Source organism: Aquila chrysaetos, chromosome 15 (genome assembly GCF_900496995.4).
Source record: "Aquila chrysaetos chrysaetos chromosome 15, bAquChr1.4, whole genome shotgun sequence".
NCBI lineage: Eukaryota > Metazoa > Chordata > Aves > Accipitriformes > Accipitridae > Aquila > Aquila chrysaetos.
Genome location: NC_044018.1, coordinates 28,942,246 through 28,954,318, shown reverse-complemented (window position 1 = coordinate 28,954,318; position 12,073 = coordinate 28,942,246). Strand labels below are relative to the sequence as shown.

General features: G+C 62.4%; 1 protein-coding gene across 4 annotated transcripts; it reads left to right on the top strand.

Annotated features, from left to right (window-relative positions):
* Window positions 1-740: 740 nt before the first annotated feature.
* Window positions 741-10,628, top strand: ACVRL1 (activin A receptor like type 1). Of its 4 annotated transcripts, XM_030037223.2 has the most exons (12): window positions 756-1,188; window positions 2,095-2,401; window positions 2,708-2,787; window positions 4,482-4,552; window positions 5,932-6,156; window positions 6,460-6,659; window positions 6,773-6,872; window positions 7,233-7,379; window positions 7,455-7,730; window positions 7,871-8,068; window positions 9,278-9,408; window positions 9,506-10,628. In XM_030037223.2, the coding sequence occupies exons 3-12, from the start codon at window positions 2,768-2,770 to the stop codon at window positions 9,638-9,640; spliced, it is 1,503 nt and encodes a 500-aa protein (XP_029893083.1). In that variant the 5' UTR covers window positions 756-1,188; window positions 2,095-2,401; window positions 2,708-2,767; the 3' UTR covers window positions 9,641-10,628. The 4 variants fall into 4 exon arrangements, with proteins under 4 accessions (XP_029893080.1, XP_029893082.1, XP_029893081.1 ...); XM_030037220.2 differs by having other exon boundaries at window positions 741-1,188; window positions 7,233-7,730; XM_030037222.2 differs by lacking the exon at window positions 2,708-2,787 and having other exon boundaries at window positions 742-1,188; window positions 7,233-7,730.
* The last annotated feature ends 1,445 nt before the right edge of the window (window positions 10,629-12,073 follow it).

Below are 12,073 nucleotides of genomic sequence, written 5' to 3'. Positions count from 1 at the left end.
CAGGAGGACTACGAAACTGCTGAGAGGTGGGTGGCCCAAAGAAGAACCCCAAAGCGGCAAAAGGGGAAGCGGCACTTCCACTGCCCGCAGCTCCGACGGCCCCACGTGTCCTGGGGGAGCGGGAAGTGCCCAGCCTCCCGCCGTGGGAACGGCCCCGCCGTCGGCATCCCAGCGCCTGCTGCCGCGGCATCTCAAGGGCCACGGTGGGGGACGGCGGGGACGTGCAGGCAGGAGGCACCGAGCAAGCTCCCTTGGCCCACCCCAGCCCTGCCCCGCGCCAGCAGCCAGGGCAGAGCATCCCTAATGGGGTGACAATTCGGCAGCACCCCCCGATGCTGCTTTACACCCCGGGGGATAAAATGTCCCCTGCCCTCCAGCGCAGTAGACCGAAAGTGTTGTGGCCAGCACTGAATAACCGGGGAGCCCCTTGGCTCCGCCATGATGCTCCCATCCCCACAAAGGTGGGATGCTGGAGCAGAAGGGATGGCCAAGCACGTCAAGGTCTTTCCTGCAGCATCTATCCGGACCATTCCCACCCCCAGCGCCACCAAAGCAACCAGTTGCATTTCTGCCAAACGCCTTCAGATACTCGGGGAAGGAGACATGATGGACGTCCCCCCACCAAAGGCTTGGGTTTGTCTTGAAAGCCAGGAAACCCGGTGGGAAAGTGCCCAGTGAAGGACAGGGGTGGGAGGAACGGGTCGAGGGAGAGCAACCAGGATGGAGCTGGGGCCCGGTGTGCGGGAGGAAGGGAGGCTGGCCGTGGATGTGTGCTCAGCAATAGGAAATGCTTTATTAGCTGGGAGTGGTGGAGAGAAGCCAGGCAGGAAGAGGCAGTAATAAGAAACATTTTTTTGACTTCTCCCACATCCAGACCACAGAGCGCTTGCCAAGCGGCTGCGCTCGGACAACAGGGCTGCTGAGCCGAGTCCCCAGGGCCGGGACGGAGACAGAGACGTTCCACCACCGGGACGGGCAACACTGCAGCCGTAGGAACCCCCACAGTGCCGGGACGGGCGGTGGGAGGGGAGCAGACCCATGAAGCTCCTCCAAGCCGGGGAACACGGCACGGAGCAGAGCTGCCCCGGCTGAGCCACGCACACCGCCTCCGAGCTCGGGACTGCAGCCGGGAAAGCCTCGCCGGGACCGGGCAGTTCCGTGAGCGCCTGTGGGACACGGATGCTGTAGGTGAGTGGGGAAGCGTTGCGCGCTCACGGGGTCCGAGGCTGCACCGAGCTCAGTGCTTCCCTCCTGATTTACCCCCGTGCAGCTGAAAACAGGGTTTGGCCCTGTTTCCTTCGCGTTCAGTGGGACGCCGGGGTTGACATCAGGGTTAGCGGAGGCTGGAATTGGGGCTCTGGCGGAGCTGGGAGCATAAATCTGGATTTACACCAGTGCAGCACTAGCAGGATCTGTCCCCAGGTCTTTGCTAAAGAGCTGAAATAATATGCGGCTGATACCGAAAGCCCAGAGCTGATGTGGGAAATGGGGAATTTGGGTGTATTTGAAAAGGCATGGGGGAGAATAAGGGAAAGTTGACAGCTCCGCTAGCGGGGGCTGGAGCGAGGGCGGTGGGTCACCGACAGCAGCGACGGCACAGGACGCGACGCCTCGACGTGCCCCTTCTGCAAAGCCAAAGCCTGGGTCTCTTGGAGGAGGGGTGGGCGAGGAAGAGCCAAACGGCCACTGAAGAGGCTCCATTTTCAGAACAAAGTGCCTAAAGCGAAGCTGGTGCGAGCCATGCCGTGGGAGCTCTGCCCCACTGCCGGCGTTCGAACCCTGCCGCAAAGTCAGGGCAGGAACACTCCCCTCGTCCTGAGTCTGCACGAGGAGCCGCGTGTGATGCCAGCCCCACGAAGAGATTAACATGAACTGGTTTTGCCACTCTCTTTGCCTGTCTCTTATTTACGGTGCAGCGATGCCCATCGGTGCAAGAAGGGCCAGCACGGTGCAGCCCACCGATGTGGGTCCCTGAGCTGAACGTGTCTCCTGCACCAGCTGCACTGAAGGATGCAAATGGCTTTGCTGCACACGTGACCAACCTGCAGCTACAGGGAGCAGGGAGGAAAACCTCTGTCTGTTCCTTAAAACCAGGCTGAAGCTTTGGGAGCCTGTGGCAAAGCTCTCACCGACTCCGACGTGGTGTCCATCCAGCCCTTCGCACCTGCAGCTGGTACCATCGCACACGCCTGGCTCACCCTGCTTCCCCCCAGCTGGCACCGGCACCGGCACCGGCACCGGCCGGCACGAGGGTCTCTGCTGTGTCTGGCTCCCTGCGAAAAGGCGACAGAGGGGAACTGAGTCACGAGCCGCATCCTGTGGCGAAACCCCCCCAGGAGCAGCAGAAACCACAGGGGAGGGCGGAAGAGCCAGGATTGCAAAGCTCTGCCGAGCCATCCCGGTAAGAGCAAGGGACCCTCCAGCCATCACGCATGTCCCTGAGGATTGTGTCCAGCCACCCCCTTTCCCAGGTTCCCGCCGCCTCCCGCCCCATCTCCCCCCAACGGTCCCTTTGCTTTTCTCTCCGTGGGGTCACCGGGAAGTTCCCCTTCCCTGGGGCTGGGTCTTGCTCCAGACCCCCCCGTCCGGCCAGTGCTGCGGCACAACTGCCTATTGCTCCCAGCCGCTTCTGCCAGCGCCCACACCCCATCCGAGAGGTTTCAGTTGGGGTTTTTTCCTTCTCCTGATGCTGCTGCAAATCCCAAAGGATGGAAGGATGTAAGACAGCTACGTGACTTGCCATCACCTCCCAGCCAGGCTGGGGAAGATGCTCCGGACGCCGGGAAGGTGCGTGAGCTGCAGGTCCAGCATGAGAAAGGAGGGAGAAAGGTTGGGGACAGGGATGGGGACGCAGGGGCTGGTTTGACCCGTTACAGAAGCACCCAGGATGTTTTTCCCGTGGGATGCCAGGGGCGGCTCTGGGTTAAGGTTTGCTCTCAGTTAACACCGACAATCCTTGTGATGTTTTTGCCCATACAGCAAAGTTTTGGGTGAGGCCCTGGCTGCTTTGTGTTTCATGGCAAATATCCCGCAGCCATCTAACGGCTTGGGATTTTATGGAAGTGCCCCCGAGGAGGGAATTCACCACCCGGAATCTTGGCTTCCCTTTAAAAAGATGCGTTTTGTAGCGCTCGGGATTGCAAGGAGAAGCGCTGTGCCTGGGAGCATCCTGGAGGCTCAGGCAACAGCAGCCCAACTCCAGGGGAGTTTGTTTTTTAAAATAAAGCTGATCCTGGGCCAGTCAAGGGATCAGCTGCTGCTTCAGCCGGACATCAGCCTGGGCATCGCTCCTGACACAGGGCACCCGGTACCAGACCCTGCTCCTGCCTTTCCAGCCCTGGGACCCGGTCGCTGTTTCCTCCCCATGAGCAACAATGAAGTGAGCTATTTTGGGGAGGAAAAGCCCGTTTTATGCCATGGCCGGAGCCTGCCTGGGTCAGCCATGTACGTGTGTGTTCTCGAGGGCCAGGCTTGCGTGACTTCGCTTCCCCATCAAGGCCAGAATCTAAACAATCTTGATTCCTGTCCCGGCAGCCCTGGGCAGGGCTCCTTCAATTGCAGGAAACGGAGACTTTGGCGTGTTTATGTCGGGAACCACGAAGAATGAGCCGAGGAGGGGCTGGGGAGCCCCGGCCGCCGCCGGCCAAGCTCTCGGCCATGCGAAAGGGGCAGCGATGCCGTCAGGGCGAGGGGCAGGGGGCAGTGCCGGCTCCTCCGTGTTTGGCTTGGCAGAAATGTCTCTTTTACAAGGAAAAAAAGCAGAGAGAAAAAATAGCAAAACTTCTTCCAAAGGTGCAGCTGGGGAATTTTTGGCTGCCCGCAGTGCCTCTGCTTGTGTCATCGATAAGCTCCATACAAAAGCCCCCCCGGGGCTGAGCTGCACCTGGCAGCTCCGGCTTCGGTGGGGGTGAGCGATGCAGCGTGGGGGCTTTCAGCTCCGTCCTACGGCATGGGTCTTGCCGACCCTGGGATCTCCGGCAGTGCCGTGGCCATCACCGCGCTCGCCATGGCTGCCGAGCCCATGGGGTCTGCCACCGGCTGTGTTTTTGCAGCACGGGAGCCACGGGAATGGTGGGAAATGACAGAATACGGATTGCTGGGATAAAGGAAGGATGTTGGGGCAGCATGGACATGGCAAGGTCCCTGTTCCGGAGTGCTCCGGAGAACCACGGGGCCATGCACGGTGTCCCACACCGCAGTCAGGAGGTCCCCCGAGCTCGGGAGGTCTTGGGGATCTGCTCTCAGGAAGGGCTGTACCCCAGACGTCCGGAGCTGAACTCCGCTTTGAAGCAGCACATCCCACCCCGCACCGCTCCACCCGCCCTCTCCCTCCCCGCCAGCCTCCGTTGCTCACCACAGCCCCCCAGTTCCTTCCCAAAGCTCCCGCAGCCATTCCCGGCCCGGCAATGAGCCTCATCATGGGGGCTGAGGGCTGCGGTGGGCTGCGGTGGGCTGCCTCTCACCCCCTCTGCTCTCCGCAGGAAAATGCCGTGTGGAGCCTGTGGCCGGGCGGTGCTGGCACTGATGACCTTCTCCATCGGCTTCGCAGCTGGTGAGTACCAAAACGATGCGGTGAAGGCAGCCAGCACCGGATGCTCTCCGCCACGCTCGGGGGGTTAAAATAAACCCTCGGCTCTTTGGGAACGTCATCGCTTGCTCTGCTCAAAATAAACCACTGCGGAGAGCAGCTCGTTCAAGCTCGCCTGGAGCGAGCGCCGAGGGAGGCAGGGCTCCTCGGGGACCCGCGTCGTCCCCAGCAAGGGGCTTCTCCCCTCTGGGACTGTGACCCGCCTCCCAAAGAGGATCTCAGCTTAATTAATTACGGTTCATCAAGTGCTTTGACGTCACCAGAGGGGAGATGGGGAAAAGGCTTGCATGCACGTGCTTTAAAACGTGGTTTTTCCCAGGCGTGATGGTGGGGAGCAGGGATGAGCTGCTCCTGCTCCCAGGGGAGCATCAGGGTGACCTGGGGACGAATCCAGGCTGGGTGCTTGTGCAGGGAGGACCAAAGCAGCGTGGCTGTGCCGGGAAGGAGCAGCAGAGCTTGGCAGGGGGACGAGTCCCCACCAGGTCCCTGTCCTGCCCATGGGGCCACCAACTCCCAGGACTTACCGACCCAGCCACACCACCACCCCATGGCCCTGGCACCAGGCAGCCTTTGGGGCAGCAGGGCGACAGGCGCAGGAGGGGAGCTGGCCACAGCCATCCGTCCCCTCGCTGCCGTCCGTCTGTCCCCTCGCTGCCGTCTGTCTGGCTGCCCTCTCGCTGAACTCGCTGATTCCAGGAGGGATATTTTCTGCGCGAAAGGGCAGAGCTAAATCGGGAGGTTGGGAGCGTGGCCGCCCTCTGTGCCACTCCGGCACCACGGTGCGGGGAAGCGCCTTCGGCGCGGCCGATGAAAGCTCCAGGAAAGACCCAGGGTTCGACACCCAGCTCCTGAAACACAGTGTCTCTGCAGCACCCTCTGGGGAGGCACCAGCTGAGTTTGAGGCTTTTGGTCCCATCCTGGCTCCCAGGACCTGGCTCCTGCAGGCAGCCCTGGAGCTCCCATGTCCCCTGCGATCCCACGGGCAGGATGTGACCCTGTGTGCTGTGAACCAGTGCATCCCAGTTAATCCCAGCTGGATGCATGGCCCCTCCGCTGCCTCCCCAGGAGCTTGGGGACAGGCGACCCCCAGCTTCGGAGCTGGTGCTTGGGTCCCAGCCAAGAGCAAGCAATGTTCCAGAAGGTCTCAGGATGGGCTTCCCTGTGCTGACCACACGCAGCTGCCTTCCTCAGCCCGGACAATGGTAGTCCCAGGCTGCCCGCTCTCGAAATTTGGTTCAAGAGTCTTTAGGACAGATGTCACAGTCCCTAAAGCCACTGGCATGCCCCGGGCCAGGCAGTGGGGTGGCCCCATGGCACAACACACCTCTTCCTTGCACCCACAGATGAGCTGCTGTGCGTCTGCGACGTGCCACACTGCAGCCTGCCCACCTGCACGGGCCAGGTGTGCTTCGTCAGCAAGAGGAAGGAGGAAGGGACCATCACCCAGCACAAGGGCTGCTTCTCCCAGAACATCCTGGAGAACTGCCACACACCCGTGACGGAGCAGTACGGCATGAGGTGTTGCGACTCCAGCATGTGCAATGCCGAGCTGGAGATCTTCCTGCAAGGTACGGGGGCATGGTCCCCTTCAAGGAGCCAGGGGGAGAGGGGCAGAGCTGCCCGTGCGGCTGGAGATGTGGTTGGGTCTCCAGATCATCCCCATCCTCACTCAGCACCTCGAGGGTCACCCTTTCCCAGGTGGGACATGGTCAGCAAGATGTCCTCAGCTTCTTGGGCTGTGCCTGCAGAGCTGCCATCCATGGGGTTGACCCCAATGCGGAGCCACCCTCCCCAGGTCCAAGCCCAAGCACCAAGACCTCCATCCTCCCAGGTCCACCTTCATGCTCCCATCCATCGTTTCCCCCACCCAGGAGAAGAGGCCCTGGGAAAGGCACCTTCCCTGCCCAACCTCCTCCTGATGATCTTCGTCCCGCTGCTCGCCCTCCTCATCCTCGTGGCGCTCACGGTGCTCTTCTGCTGGAAGGTGGCCCAGCATCGCCACCAGAAAAGCGACTTGGGCGACACAGACCTCATGCTGAAGGCGTCCATGGTGGGAGACAGCACTTTAGAGGTGGGTGAGCTGGGGGGAGGGGACCCCAAATGCTCACGAGGTGTGGGAGGGAGGGATGTGCCAAGTGTGGGGTTGGCCACCGAGCTGACCCCACTGCCGCCCTGGCTGCGCAGGACTTGCTGAACGATGACTGCACCACAGGCAGCGGCTCAGGGCTGCCTTTCCTCGTCCAGCGAACAGTGGCTCGGCAGATCACCCTCGTGGAGTGTGTGGGTAAGGAGAGGGGCCCCGCGTGAGGGGAGGCTGCCCTGGCCCCCACAACTGGCGCTTGGGCATGTGCCGGACCCCTTTCCCCCAGCAGCTGGTGATGGCACCACGAAGCCAGATGCGGGAAGGGTGGTTGGACCTGATGTCTCAGTCAAAACCCTGTAGAGACCCCAAGTTCTGCCCCTGTCCTGATGATGGGGGCGGGAGAGAGCGGCTGGGTGGGTGCGTTGGCAGTTGGCCAAGGTCAATGTACCCTGTGCCGCCCCATTGCTCTTCCACACCGGGAGCCGGGTTCATCACGCTGGGTGTGGGGAGGGCGCTGGGGGGCCAGAGGGGCCGCGTGACGCGGTGCCGTGGCTGTGGCAGGCAAAGGACGCTATGGCGAGGTGTGGCGAGGTGTGTGGCACGGGGAGAGTGTGGCCGTGAAGATCTTCTCCTCCCGGGACGAGCAGTCATGGTTCCGCGAGACCGAGATCTACAACACTGTCCTCCTCCGGCATGACAACATCCTAGGTGAGTGGGGGGCCAAGGAGGCTGGGGGGGCAGCTGTACAGTGGCTCCACGGTCACGGCTCTTCTCCCCGTCCAGGCTTCATTGCCTCCGACATGACGTCGAGGAACTCCAGCACGCAGCTCTGGCTCATCACGCACTACCACGAGAATGGCTCGCTCTATGACTACCTGCAGAGGACAGCCCTGGACGTGGAGACTTGCCTGGGGTTGGCCTCCTCCATCATCTGCGGCCTCGTCCACCTCCACGTGGAGATCTTCGGCACCCAGGGCAAGCCTGCCATTGCCCACCGTGACCTAAAGAGCAGGAACATCTTGGTGAAAAGCAACCGGCAGTGCTGCATTGCAGACCTGGGTGAGATGGGGGTGGGATGCAGAACCCCGGGGATGTGGTACCATAGGGATGTGGTACCCTAGGGATGCAGTGCTCCAGGGATGCAGCATCCTGGGGATGCAGCACCAGCACAGCACTGACCAGGGCCGGCATCCCTCCAGGGCTGGCCGTCATGCACTCCCAGGGCAGTGACTACCTGGACATCGGCAACAACCCCCGGGTGGGCACCAAGCGCTACATGGCCCCAGAAGTGCTCAGCGAACAGATCCGCACCGACTGCTTCGAGTCCTACAAGAAGACGGACATCTGGGCGTATGGGCTGGTGCTCTGGGAGATCACCCGGCGGACGGTGGTGAATGGTGAGCGGCTCCTGGCCCGCTGCCGCGCTCCCGGCTCGCGGCAAGGCTCCGCGCCTGCTCCCTTCTTCCCTCCTTTTTGTTGCTTTTTTTTTTTCTTTCCCTTCGCCCAGAAGATTAGCTGTAAATTATAAACACTGTAATCTAGTGTCAGCACCCGGCTCCCTGATTAAAGGGCCCATTAGACTCAATCAGTGCTTTGTTTGTTCAGCACTGATTAGAAAACAAGCAGCGTCGAGCGCTGCCTGGAAGCTGGCCATGGCCAGGACCTCCGGCCAGCGGGGCTTGGCTCTTGGGGATGGGGATGGGGACACGGACGGGGTCCCCCACACTGTGGAGGAGCCTTCTCGGGGCTGCCCGGCCAGCGCCGCTCACCACCAGCAAAGTCCATTAGAAGCATTAATTAAATGGTGCGCGCTAGTGGGTGAGGCAGGAGGTCCCCCCGAGGCGCAGTCTGGCCGGGATAATCTCATTTACTGCCCCGGGGCTCCTTCAGATTAAACATTTACTCCGAATTACCAAAACCATGTGCTGGGGATGACCTTCAGCTGGTTGGTTTTAACCCTTCCAGGCACCCTCACCCTCCAGGATGGGCTGTGCAGCCCCTGCACGGCCCCACAGCATCAGGGATGGGGAGTCCAGGGGACCCCAAGGTTCAGGCGTGACCCCCCAGCGTGCAGGGAGCTGGTGGGTGCTCAGGGCAGCCCAGAGGGGTTAAACCCCGCGGACACACAGACATATGGAGGCACTAAAGGGAGATTAGCTGGGCCAGCTGGCGGGCTCGCCGTGGGGCTGCCAGATGGAGGGGGGGGCTGCGAGGTGGCATCGGTGCCGGGAGCTGGTGTCGGTCCTAGAGGTGGTGCCGGAGCTGTTGTTTGTGGTAAGGCTGGTGCTGGACTCTTGCCAGTGCCGGTGCTGGTGCTGGAGGCACCAGCGGTGCTAGAGCCAGTGCTGGAGCCGACCCCAGACACCCCGTGCCATCCCGGCGAGGTTCCACGGTGCAGCCGGAGCTGGAGCCGTGCACCCCGCAGGCAGCATCACCGCCGGTGTGGTGGGGCAAATCACGCTGGCAATTCCCGGGGCTCCACATCCCCCCCAAGGCAGGGTCCACGTCGGTCGTGCTGGCCACCCCGGGCACCCCAAGATGTGCAGGGTGGGGGGTGAACCCTGCACACTCCCCCGCTGCCCTCACGCCACCACCCCCTCCCGCAGGCATCGTGGAGGAGTACCGGCCCCCCTTCTTCGACGCCGTCCCCAGCGACCCCAGCTTCGAGGACATGAAGAAGGTGGTGTGCATCGACCAGCAGACCCCCGTGATCCCCAACCGCCTCTTCTCCGACTCGGTGAGTCCCAGGGGGGGCCACCCTCCTCCCACCCCGAGCCGGACCTTTTCTCCCCATGAAACTCTTCAATTCTCCCCTCTTTCTGTGCCTCCCCCAGGTTTTGTCGGCGCTGGCAAAGATCATGAAGGAGTGCTGGTACCAGAGCCCCTCGGCCCGCCTCACCGCCCTGCGGATTAAAAAGACGCTGAAAAAGTTGAACAATTCCCTGGAAAAGCCCAAGCCAGAGCAGTGAACGCCGGGCACACACCGGAGCCGCTCGCAGGCTGCACCGGGGACGGCGGCAAAGCCAACACCAGGATGGCTCCTGGTTACACAGGGGGTTTTGCTTGCAGCTCCCACCTTTCCTATCCCCTCCTTGGAGCCTTTTTAATTTGCAAGGAGGGAAAAAGTAGGGGGAAAAAAAAAAGCAAGGGAGGAATTTTCCAGCCCAGTTATAAAAATACCCCCTGGATCCGTCATCTGACGCCAGCCCGTCTCATCTGCCCGGCGGGGATGGCAGCGGGCGCCTGGGGCTGGCGGCCCATTCCAAGCCCCCCGGCCAGACACCACGGCCGAGGGACAATCAAGCGTCGGATCCAGCACCGTCCCCTGCCGCAGCCCCCGAGCCTGGCTGGGCACCCCCCCCATGGCTGGCACCCAGCACAACACGCAGGCAGCAGGTGCTGCCCAAACCTGCCTGCCCGGCACGTTGGCAGTGGGGATGCCGCGGGCTCGGCGGCGGCAGCAGGAATTCCCCGGCAGGGCTGCAGTGCCCGGCGTGTCTCTTGCCGAAGGAGGTCTGGATTTCGCTGGGAAAGGATGGACCAGGGGCAGCATCCCGCCGACAGGGCTGGATCTGTACCCCGGCGCATCTCGGGGCTCCCCAGAACGAGGAACCGCCAGCACCGAGCGGGGCCTGAGCATCACCCATGCCGCAAGGTCCCGCTGAGACAGGGGCCCCCACAGCCACAGTGGCTTGATCCTTCCCTGCCGAGCAGCCGGCATTCCTCCTTTCCAAGCCCTTTTGATCTTTGCCAACATTTTGGTGTTTTCCAGGGCATTTTGGTGCACCCTGCGGCCGGCTCCAGCCCACACCACTCGTCGCCATCCCCAAAACCACCCCATGTTCAGGGCTGTTCGGACAGGACCAGGATGTTCAGCAGAACCAGCTTTGCTCCATAATTATTTAATTATTAAGATTTAATATATTTAATAAAGTGTAAAGCTATTTTATCGCTTAACAGCTGCCAAACGTCCCCCACTGGGCACCGGGCGATGCGGCAGGATGGGACTCTGCAGCCCGGTGCTTCTGCATGGCTTAATTTATTGCTTCAACACCGTGTAGCTGCCGTGTATCACTCCGGCACTGCTGGATCCCGCAATAAACGTTGCTCCAGCCTCGTGCCAACCCTCTCCCTGTGCCCACAAGGGGCTGGGGCTGCATCGAGGGGGGCTGCGGCTGCCAGCCCTCCTGCTTCATGGGGTTTGCACTGCTGATGGTCCGGGGGTCAGGGCGAAGCCCCCCAGGATGAAAGGGGAGCTGGTTCAGGAGAGCACGGCCGTCAACCGGTTTTGGCCCCTGCACATTCCCGGCATAGCCTGGCACATTGCTGTGGCCGCCCTGGGCTCGTCTTGTCCTGCCCTTTTGCCTCACTCCCAGTTAGAGACTGGGAGAAACTGGTCAGCAAAGGGCAGCCGCTGGCCCTTGGTGGGGCTGGCACTGGGGTGAGGGGTATGTAGGGCTGAGCAGGGCAGGGCTCAGGGTGATCTGCCCAGGGTTTGGGGGGCTCAGCCCGGGGTTTGGGGTGCCCTGCCCACGGTTTAGGGTGCTCAGCCTGGGGTTTGGGGTGCCCTACCTGGGGTTTGGGGGGCTCAGCCTGGGGTTTGGGGTGCCCTACCTGGGGTTTGGGGGGCTCAGCCTGGGGTTTAGGGTGCTCAGCCAGGGGTTTGGGGTCCCCTGCCTGGGGTTTAGGGTGCTCAGCCCCGGGTTTGGGGTGCCCTGCCCATGGTTTAGGGTGCTCAGCTCAGGGTTTGGGGTGCCCTGCCTGGGGTTTGGGGTGTCCTCCCCAGGGTTTGGGGTGCTCAGCCTGGGGTTTGGGGTGCCCTGCCTGGCTTTTGAGGTGCTCAGCCCAGGGTTTGGGGTGCTCAGCCTGGGGTTTAGGGTGCTCAGCCTGGGGTTTGGGGGGCTCAGCCTGGGGCTTAGGGTGCTCAGCCAGGGATTTGGGGTCCCCTGCCTGGGGTTTAGGGTGCTCAGCCCCGGGTTTGGGGTGCCCTGCCCATGGTTTAGGGTGCTCAGCCCAGGGTTTGGGGTGCCCTGCCTGGGGTTTGGGGTGCTCAGCCTGGGGTTTGGGGTGCCCTGCCCGGCTTTTGGGGTGCTCAGCCCAGGGTTTGGGGTGCCCTGCCCACGGTTTAGGGTGCTCAGTCCAGGGTTTGGGGTGCTCAGCCTGGGGTTTAGGGTGCTCAGCCTGGGGTTTGGGGTGCCCTACCCCGGGGTTTGGGGTGCTCAGCCCGGGGTTTGGGGTGCTCAGCCTGGGGTTTGGGGTGCCCTACCCCGGGGTTTGGGGTGCTCAGCCCGGGGTTTGGGGTGCTCAGCCCCCACCGTTCACCAGCTGCCCCAGGCCTGTGGCTTCACAGCCCCCTGCCTGCAGCTGCCTGCACCTGCCAGCCTCACGCTGCACACCCCCCC